Source organism: Anomaloglossus baeobatrachus, chromosome 6 (genome assembly GCF_048569485.1).
Source record: "Anomaloglossus baeobatrachus isolate aAnoBae1 chromosome 6, aAnoBae1.hap1, whole genome shotgun sequence".
NCBI classification, from domain to species: Eukaryota; Metazoa; Chordata; class Amphibia; order Anura; family Aromobatidae; genus Anomaloglossus; species Anomaloglossus baeobatrachus.
Genome location: NC_134358.1, coordinates 262,656,205 through 262,671,723, shown reverse-complemented (window position 1 = coordinate 262,671,723; position 15,519 = coordinate 262,656,205). Strand labels below are relative to the sequence as shown.

General features: G+C 43.0%; 1 protein-coding gene across 1 annotated transcript in view; it reads left to right on the top strand.

The window, feature by feature from the left end:
- Window positions 1–15,519, top strand: part of CDH20 (cadherin 20) — a 759,598-nt gene that overhangs the window by 657,801 nt on the left and 86,278 nt on the right. Inside the window, exons 5-6 of the mRNA XM_075314847.1 lie at window positions 7,440–7,734; window positions 15,013–15,132. Coding sequence (XP_075170962.1) covers window positions 7,440–7,734; window positions 15,013–15,132 — 415 coding nt within the window. The remainder of the gene's footprint in view (window positions 1–7,439; window positions 7,735–15,012; window positions 15,133–15,519) is intronic.

The following is a 15,519-nucleotide window of genomic DNA, read 5'->3' as shown; positions in this document are numbered from 1 at the left end:
TTTGCACACTACGACATCGCAGGTGCCATGTCGGTGGCGTCAAATCGAAAGTGACGTGAAGTGGCTATGCGGAAGGACGGAGGTAGGCAGGATGTTTACGTCCCGCTCATCTCTGCCCCTCTGCTTCTATTGGCCATCTGCCATGTGACGTCGCTGTGACGCCGCACGACCTGCCCCCTTAGAAAGGAGGCGGGTCGAAGGCCAGAGCGACGTCGCAGGGCAGGTATGTGCATATGAAGCTGCCGTAGCGGTAATGTTCGCTACGGCAGCTATAACAAGATATCGCTGCTGTGACAGGGGCGGGGACTATCGCACTCGGCATCGCTGCCATCGGCTTGCGATGTCGTAGTGTGCAAAGTACCCCTAAGGCCTGGCACACCGACATCAGCTGCTGGGCACCAATTGGCTGTCAGCATGTATTGTGGCACAGGGACTCATTAGGTTTCTGCACCGCAAAATATTTCAGCTTAATGTGCATCCTCTGCTGCACATCCAGCTGAAATAGGTGTCGGCATTGGTGGGCCCCCCTCCAGAAGGGGCCCGGTCACACTCTCTGCGACCACGATTGTTATACCCCTGATCTCTGATGAATATTTGCTTTAATTTCATATACAGAAGCATTTTTAGTGCATCATATACACAGCGATTCCTAAATATAATGATGCAGTTATAGTGTCTTCTTCAGAGACCCCGCAATGTGTTAAGGTATGCAGCAGTGGCTATAGTTTCAGGCTATTTGTATATGACAGTTGCTAATTACAAACATGGTAATTTCAAACTAGTGAAATGTCAGTGTAGTTCCTCTTGTAATAATGAAGATGTTTCCAGCAGAGAAGGATTAATTTGTTGGTTTACTTTGTGAAAGGAGATTTTTTTTTCCTGAGTGCATAAATTAATGAAAAAAATTCAGCTTTGTATTTCTTAGTGAGTTGTTTAGAATCGGATCTTAATCATTACAACACGCTAATTAAAACCTTCACTTAATAAGCCACACACCACAGAAGGAAGCATTGTTCTCTGGGCAATTTCAAGTGACTACTCAAAATGCCAGCCGAAAGAAGTGACAGAGGAGACGTTTACTAGAAAAGCCAATACTACTGCACCTGCTGCTTTGTTCAAGTGCAATGGCGTTCATGATGTGTTCTGGATAGATTCTATAGTAAGAATGTTTCTAGATTTTTAAATAAGTCACTATTTGGTTCTTTAGTAGTGGAAAAGTATATTTCTACATATTTGTACAAAATCTATTTAGGAACTGCACAGATGTGTTCACACCTATTGCTCCCCAACTTTTGTAAAAAACTATGACCTTGATTCAGCATAGCAATTTTGGCAGAATTCCGTTGCAAATTGCTTTGAAAAGTCACAAAATCGGGGAGTACCTTGAAGTTACACAAAAGTTAGTTTTGAGGTTTGCCAGTTTCTTCCAGGTATGTGAAAATAATCTGAACTGGGTGGATTATGAGTGTAACGAGACACTATGGCTCTTCTAATTCATGACGAACTGCGGCATTCCTTACTACAGAAATGTTACTCCAGTAACGCCACTCGTCAGACCATCAGGAGTGCCTGACTCAAGAACACCCTGTCATCAAGACCGGTGATTTTCTCGTGGTCAACAATTTCTCATTAAACAAACTTATTGCAACATACTATCAAAATCTATGACAGTCTGGAATTTATATCATAACCATTGCGTGGCCTCATATAGACACATATAGCATAAACGTCTTCCAACAGAGTTTTGGAAAAGCATGTTTTTTCAAAGGTGACCATCTTACACCTCTTATCTTAAAGGAACTGTACACAACTAGGGTAACCCCTTCAGATTCCACATGCTTCCTCAGGTAAAATAATAATGACTATACTCACCTCTGTGGCAGGCGCGGTTCCAGTGGTTGTGACATCTCACAAGCGCCGTGTCCTTCTCTCCACCTTTGGACCAACACTGGGGCTGCATTCACTTCCTGGTGATTGTTTGTTTGGTCCAAAGGTAGGGAGAAGGACGTTGGCCCTGATTGAACTTGGGGCTCGCGTAACGTCACAACTCCACATGAGGCCCAGCACTGCGAACCACGGCACCACTGGACCAGCACCAGTAAAGGAGGTACGTATAGACCATGGGTCTCAAACACGTGGCCCGCGGGCCGCATGCGGCCCTTCAGGTGGCTTCTTGCGGCCCACTGGCCCGTGGACCCGGTAAAGATGGTGACCAGTGCAAGAGGCCGTAGCCTCCAGCTATCTATTTCAGTTTACAGTTTTGCCTTTGCCGGGCACAGTAAAGTTCTCGCTGCAGAACACAATAACAGCCGCCTGCCAATCAGAGGCAAGCACCTGCTCCATATGACCTCAGATGCTTACCTGTGATTGGCCCGTGGCTGTTGTGCAGTGAGAACTGCTCTGAGTGCTCTGCACACGCCGGCAGAAAGTTCAGCAGTGACAGGCAGGAGCTGTGTTCGGGTCCACATGCCTGCGTGCTGCTGAGCTGACGGAGGATAGGTGAGCAGAATGTTTTTGTGTGTTTCTGCCGCTGGCTGAGCCTGCACAGGGTGTGTGTGTGTGTGTGTGTCAGCTGAGGCTGCACAGGGGGTGTGTGTGTGTGTGTGTGAGTGTGTGTGTTTCCGCTGCTGGCTGAGGCTGCACAGGGTGTGTGTGTGTGTGTGTGTGTCCGCTGAGGCTGCACAGGGTGTGTGTGTTTCTGCTGCTGGCTGAGGCTGCACAGGGTGTGTGTGTGTGTCAGCTGAGGCTGACAAGGGTGTGTGTGTGTGTGTGTGTGTGTGTGTGTGTTTCTGCTGCTGGCTGAGGCTGCACAGGGTGTGTGTGTGTGTGTGTGTGTGTTAGCTGAGGCTGCACAGGGTGTGTGTGTGTGTTGAGGCTGCACAGGGTGTGTGTGTGTCTGTTAGCTGAGGCTGCACAGGGTGTGTGTGTTTCTGCTGCTGGCTGAGGCTGCACAGGGTGTGTGTGTGTGTCAGCTGAGGCTGACAAGGGTGTGTGTGTGTGTGTGTGTGTGTGTGTGTGTTTCTGCTGCTGGCTGAGGCTGCACAGGGTGTGTGTGTGTGTCTGTGTCTGTTAGCTGAGGCTGCACAGGGTGTGTGTGTGTGTTGAGGCTGCACAGGGTGTGTGTGTGTCTGTTAGCTGAGGCTGCACAGGGTTTGTGTGTGTGTGTCTGTTAGCTGAGGCTGCACAGGGTGTGTGTGTCTGTTAGCTGAGGCTGCACAGGGTTTGTGTGTGTGTGTGTCTGTTAGCTGAGGCTGCACAGGGTGTGTGTGTGTGTTGAGGCTGCACAGGGTTTGTGTGTGTGTGTGTGTGTTAGCTGAGGCTGCACAGGGTTTTTGTGTGTGTCTGTTAGCTGAGGCTGCACAGGGTGTGTGTGTGTGTGTGTGTGTTAGCTGAGGCTGCACAGGGTTTGTGTGTGTGTCTGTTAGCTGAGGCTGCACAGGGTGTGTGTGTGTCTGTTAGCTGAGGCTGCACAGGGTGTGTGTGTCTGTTAGCTGAGGCTGCACAGGGTTTGTGTGTGTGTGTCTGTTAGCTGAGGCTGCACAGGGTGTGTGTGTGTGTGTTGAGGCTGCACAGGGTTTGTGTGTGTGTGTGTGTTAGCTGAGGCTGCACAGGGTTTTTGTGTGTGTCTGTTAGCTGAGGCTGCACAGGGTGTGTGTGTGTGTGTGTGTGTGTTAGCTGAGGCTGCACAGGGTGTGTGTGTGTGTCTGTGTCTGTTAGCTGAGGCTGCACAGGGTTTGTGTGTGTTAGCTGAGGCTGCACAGGGTTTGTGTGTGTTAGCTGAGGCTGCACAGGGTTTGTGTGTGTTAGCTGAGGCTGCACAGGGTTTGTGTGTGTGTGTGTGTGTCTGTTAGCTGAGGCTGCACAGGGTGTGTGTGTGTCTGTTAGCTGAGGCTGCACAGGGTGTGTGTGTGTGTGTGTGTGTGTGTGTGTGTGTGTGTGTGTGTTGAGGCTGCACAGGGTGTGTGTGTGTGTGTTAGCTGAGGCTGCACAGGGTTTGTGTGTGTGTGTGTGTGTGTGTGTGTGTGTGATTACTACAAGAAGACATGCATGGGGCACATTAATACAAGAAAGGGACCTGCATGAAGCACATTACTATAGGAAGGGGACCTGCATATGGGGCACATTACCACAAGAAGGGGACCTGCATGGGGGCACATTATTATAAGAAGGGGACCTGCATGGGGCACATTGCTACAAGAGGGCAAGGATGCGCACATTTTTACAGAATGGGGAACAGGATGGGGCACATTACTACAAGATGTTGGCCAAAATTACTATGCAGTGCTTATTGTAAATAAAACTGTATTACTTACAAAAAAAATGTGTGCGTTATATATATATATATTGTACCACTACCAATGTCACTTTGTCCTGAAAAGAATGCGGCCCCTCAAATTATTTTTTTTCTGTGTGCGGCCCATACACCCAGCTGAGTTTGAGACCCCTGGTATAGACTGTATTAGTTTACCTGGGGGAAACATGTGGAATCAGAAGGGGTTGTCCTAGTCGTGGATAACCCCTTTAAAATTGAGCCAAGGAAATGTTAGCAAGAACACAGTTTTATAGTTGTATCTCTTTTTTTTATGCAGTTAAATGAGTTATCTCCCAAAGAGAGCTTTTTTTTCATTTAAAGATGGCCTGCCATTTAGCTGTTCCCTGCAGGGAAAAGTAGTAACCAGAAAAACATCTATCTGGCAGTGGTCAACCGAGAAGACATTCTACTTGTCTCGGAATTTCAAAACCCCATTTTTCGCAGTGCTTAATGCACACACAAGGCCCGGATGCAGGACCTAATGTAGCAAAATATATATATATATATATATATATATATATATATATATATATATATTTTATTTCGGCACAGCTCCAGAATTATAAAAAAGAATATACTTTTCCCAAGCGTGTAAAGCTGTGATCAGATAGCAGAGGGATCCAAAAAACATCACGTACTGCAGTCTTTCACTGCCCCCTCTGGCCCTGTATTAAGCAGAACACATTGTATCACTGCTTCCTGGAGTGTTTGTGGAACTGTGACCCTCATAGATATGTGAACGCATGTCTTAAAAGCATATATTCCATTTATTTCTGTGTACATTAAAAAAAACACATGCACTGAGATAGCTAATTAAATATGCTGCGTGTTAAAAAGTTCAAGCTGGTCATGGCTAATGTTCTTTTTTTTCCACATTTAAGTGCCTATATTATTATGTTTGATTAATGGGATTTTCAGTATGTAATTTATATATATTTTTTTACTAATTACTTATTTTTTAATACATGATAATATATTATAGGAATTTTTTATTTTTGTGTTTCTAGCAAAAATCCATTCACTTTATTTGTTTATCTGTTTAATCATGGCCAAGGCATATTTTGCAATAATTGTGTTCGCAAAATTCATGCAATGAGCCAAATTCCTTCCTTGCTTTTTAAGTGGGAGTATGTCTAGAATACATTGTTGATGAAACATGGAACAAAAATACTAATGTTGCTTTTATTCTTAATGCCAATCCTGGCATTTGCCATAAATATGTACTATATTTTATTTTGCTATGTTATTGTTGTTTATATTTGGACCTATGGCCCCTCCTTTAATGAAATATTGACCCCTCTACCCTGAAAGGATCTTGGTAATCAAGGGGGCATGATCCTTACAAAGACACTTAGGCGGGCTATACACGCTGCGACATCGCTAGCAATTGCTAGCAATGTCGAGCGCGATAGCACCTGCCCACGTCACACATGCGATATGTGGTGATTGCTGCCATAGCGAACATTATCGCTACAGCAGCTTCACACGCACATACCTGGTCGGCGACGTCGCTGCCGAACAATCCCTCCTTCAAGGGGGAGGTGCGTTCAGCGTCACAGCAGCGTCACTAAGCGGCCAGCCAATAGAAGCGGAGGGACGGAGATGAGTGGGACATAACACCCCGCCCACCTTCTTCCTTCCGCATTGCTGTGGCGGGACGCAGGTAAGGAGATGTTTGTCGTTCCTGCGGCTTCACACACAGCAATGTGTGATGCTGCAGGAACGAGGAACAACATCGTACCGGCAGCAGCAGTGATATTATGAAAAGGAGCGACGTGTCACCGATCAACAATTTTTGACGTTTTTGCAATTGGTGATCGTCGCTCCTAGGGTTTACATGCTGCGATGTCAATAACGGCGCCGGATGTGCGCCACTAACGACGTGACCCCGACGATATATCGTTACCGATGTCGCAACGTGTAAAGCCCGCCTTACAGATGAGCATTAAGGAGCACACCCCATTGGCTAACATTACTCAATATATTTACAAAAAAGAGGGGGCCATATCTAAGGAACAAAGAAGGAGAGGAAATAAAACAATGCCATATTTAGAAGATCAGGTTAAAATTACATTTTTATGGCAATTCAAAAACTCTCCCTTAAGCTATATGTATACTGAAAGATAATCATGAAATTGTTGCTGTCATCACCCAATGAAGAGGCAAAATGTTCATTCATCAGATGACGTGATCTTTTACACAGTGCAAATGATCATATCATCCTGTGTAAAGAGGACTCACACTGCCATGGCAAACTACGCACACTCAGCAAACTACTACAGATCACACAGTGCGCATCGCTTACTTTCATCTGCCTTTGTAAATGGGCTATTAAATTACCTCAATCGGTAAAATTGCATTGATCACCAGTTGGATCCTGCCACCGGTGGATCCATCTAAAGAGACCCATTCTCAGCAGGAAATTACAAAGTATCTTAGCTGCCATGTTTCTTTTCAAGTTGTATGCAATCCAAGCCAAATGAGGGGATTATAAATTTTAGCTTATTATCAATGAATGTGAATATTTAATTTTACATCCAGTGGTAGAATACCTGAAAAAATGTGGCTCTACTCACTGCTTCACCAATGTATCCAGTTTACGCAGTCCTATGACAGTTAAACAGCAGCACTTACCTACATCATGTTATGATACTGTGATACATTATATTAATGTATCTCAGAGAATACTACCTCGACAACTGAGGAGGGGAGGACAATTGGAAAAGAGGCCTCTAGAAGTTAAGAATGGGTCTCATCCACAGCTATTTGTTTTAGGATCATGCGTAACATAATTTTTTGAAATCCCTTTTAGTGTAAGGCAGTGTTTCCCAAGTTGAGTCCTCAAAAGCTACCAACAGTGCATGTTTTCAGGATTTCCTTAGTATTGTACATGTGATCATTTAATCACCGGCACAGGTGATAATTCCAATATCCTGAAGGAAATCCTGAAAACACACCCTGTTGGCAGCTCTTAAGGACTGGAGTTGGGAAACACAGGTGTAAGGCATTCCAACATCTGTACCACTATACAACTCAACTGTGTGTACACCGTTAGGCGATGGACTTAATGCAACAGCATCGAAATTGTTGAATGCATTTTTTGTAATTTTTTTATTTCATTTTATAGCTTCATTCAGATATGGATGGAGGAGATGGCTCAATAAAATACATACTAACTGGTGATGGAGCAGGAACCATGTTCACTATTGATGATTCAACAGGTGACATCCATGCCATACAAAGACTGGATAGAGAAGAACGAGCTCAGTATACACTCAGGGCCCAAGCTCTGGATAGAAAGACTGAGAGACCCATGGAACCAGATTCGGAATTTATTATTAAAATCCAAGACATAAATGACAATGAGCCAAGGTTCCTTGATGGACCCTACACAGCTTCTGTACCAGAGATGTCACCAGTGGGTAAGTACATTTTCTATTCCATGCCTGTTATATGTTTTCTCATTTCTTAGAATTCTGTAATTAATTGTACGCCTTTAGTTTATGTGAGATATTAACAGACAGAGCCGAATGGAGATGCATTAGCTATATCACATAAAGTAAATGCGTGGTGAGGCAGTTTGCAAGGCTAAAACACATCTATTTCATAGAGAGTACAATAATCACACCACAGACAGCTGCATAATGGTACATTGTGGTAATTACTACTGCAATGGTAATACATCTGACAGCACAAGGGATTAGACCACCATGGCGTTCCTTTGTCTTCTAGCAGGTTAACCTGATGCATATCATTATCTTCATATAGCAGCATTCACTTTAAAGCAAATATTTTTCTTTATTGATATCACAGGATTTTTTTCCCCGAATAATGTAACATAATAAAAATGTTTTATTCCAAGATAAACACAAGTAGGCTCCTAAAAACGACATTTTTGCTGAAATTTACTGCACCATTATTTTCCTATTAAATGTTTCTTTTTCCACTTCATGTATACGTAGAGATTAGAGAATATTGGTGCTTTTGAGAATCTCAATGGTTGTATACCGAGTCAGCAGTTACAGAGTTGATAAGTGTATCATACAAGGTCAGAATAGGATAATTGTTCAGATTGTAAGCCAACCTACAGCTATAAAGAACATGTGATGTCCATTTTTAATTGCCTTATAAACTTTGCTGTTATTATTTCACTTAAAGCACATATCATCCATTAGATGTGATAGGTTATTTTAGTATCAGCCCATAAAATAGGCCTTCAAGTTAAGGGATTGGTTCCAAAGCAATGGTTAAATTGTTTATTTTATGTTGGATCTTTGCGGCTTTTCTTATGTCAAATCCAGGGGCAAAATTTATGGTCCAACCCCAGCATCATGTGTTACATATAGTAGGTCTCATGATGACTTTTATTGCTTGTGGAGCCAGAGCTCTCATAAGGTAGCCATACACATTAGTCTAAGGTCGGTAACAGACGTCCATGTTTCAGGTACATGTGACATCCATTTTTAACATGGATGCCACACGTACCCATGTTATTCTATGCTGTTACTCACACAGCCGTGTTTTCACACTGACCATGTGACCCCTTGTGGACCCTCACGCACACACTGAGACATGTCCATTTTTTTCTCCAGCAGCACGGGTGTCACAAGGATAGCACACTGATGTGATCCATATGACATCAGTGTGAAAACACAAGTTTCTAAAATAAAATGATTTTCTATGTTTACCTGTTTCCTCGCTGTTTACTTTTGCTCTGCTGCATCTTGCTTCTGACCCCCGCTCATTATACTTATATATTATTCACTGCACTGAGGAGCTGGAAGCCGGAGCATCGCAGGGACAGCGCTGGGTACAGCACCGCCAAGGACAGCATCACGGGGACAACATTGCCAATGACAAGTGAGTATCCAGCAAGCAGTGTGTGTGCAATGACGTCCAGGAGGTCATTGGAGTTCCCAATGAACTCTGATGAACCCGTGAAGTCACTGTGGTGACACCCACTGTAGCGCGGGTGTCGTGGTGGTGTCATCAAGATGTCATCAGAGTTAATTGGGAACTCCAGTGACCTCTTTGACGCCACTGCACACACACTGCTTGCTGAATACTCACCTACCCCCGCGATGCTATCCTCGGCGACGGTGTGTCCAGCGCTGTTATCTTGATGTTCTGGCTTCCAGCTCCTCAGTGCAGTGAATAATCAATGAATATAATGACCGGCGGTTAGAAGCAGGAGACAGCAGAGCCGAACAAAACAGCTCTGGATACAGGTGAGTATAGAAAATCTTTTTCTTTGAAAAACCCGTGTTTTTCTCTGGTACGTGTCACGCATGTGTAAAGACAGATATCACACATATGACACATGTATGACCATAACCATGCGTGTGGCTTGTACCTGATTAAACACAGCACGGACATCTGAAACCAGCCTAAGGCTATGTGCGCACTGGAAAATTGAATTTTCTCAAGAAAATTCCGCAGGCATTGAAAGATTACCGCACCCACGGTAAAAAAAACGCGGCAAACCGCACCCGAAAACCGCATGCGGTTTGCTGTGGTTTACCACGGTATTGTCTGCGGTATTGCCGCAGTTTTTCCGTGTGCGGGTTGGTACATGTGCTTTATTGCATTTAATGCAATAAAGCACATTGAAGAAAAAAAAAATAATAATAATTTCCTTCTGAGATAGATAGTAGATAGATAGATAAATAGACAGATAGAAGAATAGATAGAGGGATAGATAGATAGAGGGATAGATAGATAGATAGAGGACAGATCGCTGCATTTCTCACGGTCGGTAGTGAGTTCACATTACCGGCCGTGGGAAATGCCCTGTGGTTACCTCTGCTGTCTCGCTGCGAGGCTGCATTCATTCAGCGCTGTGTCAGTCGCGGCTGGATGTAAGTAGCGCAGGACCTGTGGATTACGCTGGAGCTTTGTTTCGGGAGGGGTTAATAAAAGGGTGAACGAGGCTTATTTGTGTTTTTTTTAAATAAAGGATTTTTCGGTGTGTGTGTTTTTTCACTTTACTTACGGGTTGATCATGTCAGCTGTCTCATAGACGCTGCCATGATCAAGCCTGGACTTAGTGGCGGCGATCCGCCGCCATTAACTCCTTGTATTACCCTGACTGCCACTGCATCACGGCAGCAGGAAGAGCCGGGGACACTCCGGTACTGCCGCATAATGGATGCGACAGTCCCAGGGCAGCTGCGGCTGATATTCTCGGCTGCGGGAGGTGGGAGGGAGGCGGGGGACATTAACCCTGCCCCTCACCCTCCCCAGCCTGAGAATACCGGGCCATTGCTGTGTGTTTACCTCGGCTGGACTGTAGATATACAGCGGAGCCCATGTGTTTTGTTTTCTATATTTCCGTTTGCTTTCTATGTGTGTTCTATATGTATATGTCTGTGTCGGTGATGTCTGTGTGTATCTGTGATCTCTGTGTGTTTACTCTCTGCTCCGCTTCCTCTTCCTGTCATAATGACATCACTTCCCTGCAAAACCGTAGGCAAGCGATGTACATTACCGCAGGTAAACCGCGAAATACCGCAGGGAATAACACAGGAAAACGCAATGAACCGCACAGAATTTTCTGCCTGCGTTATTCCCTGCGGGATTTCACGATTACATTGGAGTCAATGGAGTGAAATCCCGCAGCGACGTGCGGAAAAGAATTGACAAAGCAAAGCAAAACATGCAGCTGTCAAATTCCGCCTAGTGCGCACAGGATTTTTTTTTCCCCATAGGTTTTGCTAGTGAATCACTGCAGAGATGTTATGAACATTTTCTGCAGCGAAACATGCAGCAAAACCACAGGAAATCCGCGGCAAAAAACGGTAAGTGCGCATAGGGCCTTAGGGTGGTCAGAACAGATAACGTCAACCAAACAATCATTTGTCAAGTAAAATCTAGTAATAATCATTTTCATCATAGTCTAGTAAGAGTTGGGCCATGTATAATCCTTTCTACTAATAAGCATTAATCTATAAAAGATCCTTCTGTGAAAGAGAGTTCCTAGAATGCTCTTCTTCCTTTTGCCAGTCTCATTTTAATATGGATGGCTTGTTGGCTAATGGCTAGTAAAGGTGCATTTACACTGAAAAATAATTGTGAATGAGCATTGTTAGAGACTCTAAGTTTCAAATAATCTTGTAGTGTAAAAAAGCAGCCAATCACCCGATGACCAAGCAAAACTCTCATTCATCAGATAAAAATATCCTTTGTGCTGCACAACAGCACATCGTCCTATGTATACAATACTCATCTTGTCAAGGACATTGGCAACGTATGCAAACTGAAGGAACTTTTATGAATTGTTAAGTGTGGTCTGCCTGTTGAAAAAGACCGCCAATCACTAAATATTTACCGATCTGGAATAATTTAATGCCGCAAATTGGTAATGTAAACCTTTAATATATGTCTGCGCCAGCCTTTGATTGAGTGTTGGTACAGCCATAACCAACTTCTGTTCAATGAGTATGGCTGCCTTTATCCAGCAGGTTTCCTTAAACTCTTGCTGCTTTCAAGAACTACATATACAGTTTAAAAATGTATGTCAACTACAGTTCTGGCCAAAACTTTTGCCACCATTGATATTGCTTCAGAAATGAAGTATTTCTTCCAGAAAACAATTGCAATTGCATGTTTTGTTATATATGTTTATCTCCTTTGTGTGTATTAGTACAACACAAAAAAAAATGGAAAAAAGGCAAATTGGACTTAATGTCACACAAAACTCCAAAAAAGGTTGGGCACAATTGTTGGCACCTTTAACTTAATATTTGGTTGCATACGTTTTGGAATAAATAACTGCAATTAATCACTTCCCATAACCATCAACAAACTTCTTACACTTTTTAACTGGAATGTTGGACCACTCTTCTTTTGCAAACTGCTCCAGGTCTCTCATTTTTGAAGGGTGCCATCTCCCAACAGCAATTTTAACATCTCTCCAGCAGTGTTCAATGAAACTTAGATATGGTCTCATTGTTGCCACTTCAGAACTCTCCAGCGCTTTGTTTCAATCCATTTCTGGGGGCTTCTTAAAATATATTTGGGGTCATTGTACTGCTGGAAGACCCAAGGTCATTTGGTAATCTTCAGATTTCATGATGCCTTTTACACAGTTAAGCCACCCAGTGCCAGAGGCAGCAAAGCAACCCCAAAAGATCTTTGAACCTACACCATACTCTATATTTGACTATAGGTAGTGTGTTCTTTACATTGTAGGCGTCATTCCGTTTCAGTAAACAGTCGAATGTGCTTTCCCAAAAAGCTCTGTTTTGGTCTCATCTATCCATCAAATGCTTTCCCAGAAAGGTTTTGGCTTATTTACATTTTGGCTAACTGCAGTCTAGATGTTTTGTGTCTCTGTGTCAGCAGGGGGGTCTTCCTGGGTCTCATGCCATAGCATGTAATTTCATTTCAATTTCAACAAATAGTTTGCACTGACACTGATCTACCCTGACCCTGCGGGACAGCTTGAATTACTTTGGAACTTGATAATGGCTGCTTATCCACCATCAGGACTATCTTGTGTATCAACCTTCCATGATTTTTTCTCTGCCATGCACCTCTGTGGAGATTAGATCGGTTTTAAACTTCTTGATTTTATTACGCACCGTGGATAAAGCAGCATCAAGATGTGTGGAGATGGATTTGTATCTTCAGATTGTTGATATTTTTAACACAATTTTGGTACTCAAGTCCTTAGACCGCTCTTTTCTCCTCTTTCTATTCTCCATGCTTAGTGTGGCCCACACAGACACTATGCAAATATTGAGTCAACTTCTCCTTTTTTTCATCTAGTGTCAGGTGTGGTTTTCTTATTGCCCACACCTGTTACTTGCCACAGGTGAGTTTGAATGAGCAATGTATAATTGCAACAATGTTTTGAGAGAAACACTTCATTTTCTGGAACAATTTTACGGGTTCCAACATTTTCGGTCATGCCTGTATATAGCCATTGTTAAATATTATAAACCTTTTTAACAGGCTGGAAGAAAGCTTTGGAGATTTGAAAACCAGTAAGCATACTGGAAAAATAGGGGGAGAAACAATTAGTCCGTTATTATACCATCATGTATGTAAATGGTTGATCTTATGAATATAGGGTGAGGGAATTGAACGATTGGGATGCACACAGCCTATAGTCCAGGTCTATATATGTTTGCCAGTGTTAAAGGGAATCTGTCATCAAGTTGTTGCCACCTAATCTGAGAGCAACATAACGTAGGGGCAGAGATCCTCATTCCAGCCATGTGTCACTTACTGGGCTGCTTAGTGTAGTTTTTATAAAATTACTGGTTAATCAGCAGTAGATTATCATACTACGTGACCTGCTGCTAGTTAGTCCAGCATATTCATGAGCTCTGTATAACTGCTAGATCTGCAGCAGAGAAAACATTGATTTTGTCAAAATAACAGCAAACAGTTCAGTAAGTGACACATCCCTGGAAGTCTCTGTCTCAACATGATGCTGCTCTGAGATGGTGGAGCAAAAACCTGTTGACAGATTCCCTTCAACAGTAAACCTTTTAGGAATATTAACGAATGCGCCTTCCCCGGACTGCATGGGTGCCTTTCTCCTTCGCCAAGGAGACTCCATGTGCGGATGTGGCTTTCGGCGGGGTGCATGACACTTACTAGCTGCTTCAGGCTGGTGCCCATCACCCTGCAGACCGTCATCGATGCCATTAGATAGTAAGACATAGTTCTTTGTTTACTTTTATTCTTCATACCTTTATTGTAGACATGGGCTTCTTTTCTCTCTAAGTGGGTTACTACTATTTGTTCTGTCCGCCACTATCTGTGATTTTACCTGAATACTCCGGGGTCTGCACTTCCTTCTCCCTAATACTGCACACCTTCATCCACTTCTCAGCCCCTACGGCGTCTCTAGCTGGACCAGTCTCTAAGCCCGCAAGGGTGAGCCGTAGGATCTGGACTTCCAAAGGTTACCTTAGGGTTCACTGACTGGCCCTGGCACCGAGAACACGTACTCTGACTTGAGACCCACTTTTTAATTGACTTTTCCTCTGGAGATTCATCTCCCAACCATAATCCCTGCCATTTGTCACTCCTCCTTTGCACTACATTAACTCTATCTTATCTTAAATCTCTTCTGACTCCCTCTACCGCCGGTTAAGATGATCGCTAGGTGGCAGCATTTGGTAAACTGATAGATATTTTTAACTCTGCTACATCCTGGACCTATTCTCTAAAAACATTTAAATATCAACATATGCATTTATAATATTCAACAGTAAATACATAAAACAGCACAGTTACATCATGGAGTTCTGTCCACTTACTACGAATATACCTGGCTGGAAATGGTGGAAGAAATCTTCATTATAATTCACAATATTTACATGCATAACACATAAAGAAACAGATAGCAGTGAATTGAAAGACATCCGTAGTCTAGAGAACAGGTGGTTAAAGCAGTCATCATGTTGCCTATGAATGGTAAATCCAATATATAAGAGGACAGAGAAGCATTAATAGCCTTCTGTAGCTTATCTCTAAAAATGCTTTCTTCATTATATTGTTAGGATACATTAGTGGAAAGGGAGATGTGCCTGGCAATTAATCTTCCACCGACAGGTGGTTACACAGTTAGTGTTGCTGTCATTATGCAAAGTTTGCAAGATTTTTTTTTTTATTTTTATTGAAGAGTCTAAATTAGATTTTCAGCTCTTAATTTAAAAAAGGTCAATGTTTTCTCTTTTTGTCAGGTACCTCTATTATCCAGGTGTCAGCAACAGATGCAGACGATCCTACTTATGGAAGCAGTGCAAGGGTTGTATACAGTATTACGAAAGGACAGCCATATTTTTCGGTGGACTCTAAAACAGGTAATTACCGAGGTTGCTAAAATTTGCATGGTGACACTGAAGGCACGTCGCTGAATGTTAAGACAGAATTGAATATTGGCGTATTGATCCAAAAAAGGCATGCTTAAATTTCCATTAGTCACATGAAAAGAATTTATTCAGTTTCATACGTATATAAATATTTAACTATGTCTGTTTGACAGAGAGAAAATGAAATATATAGAGATATGAGAGATAAAATAAAGTCCATAGAGCAGTAATACAGTTCAAAATTCATATAGTCAATAATTGCATATATGTTGGCACCCACAGTATGATGACACAATTTTCTTGTATGTATATATGTCAGTCACTGCAGCTTGTGCCTGTTTACATTTGCTTCATTCCGTTTGGGGGTAATTGACACAA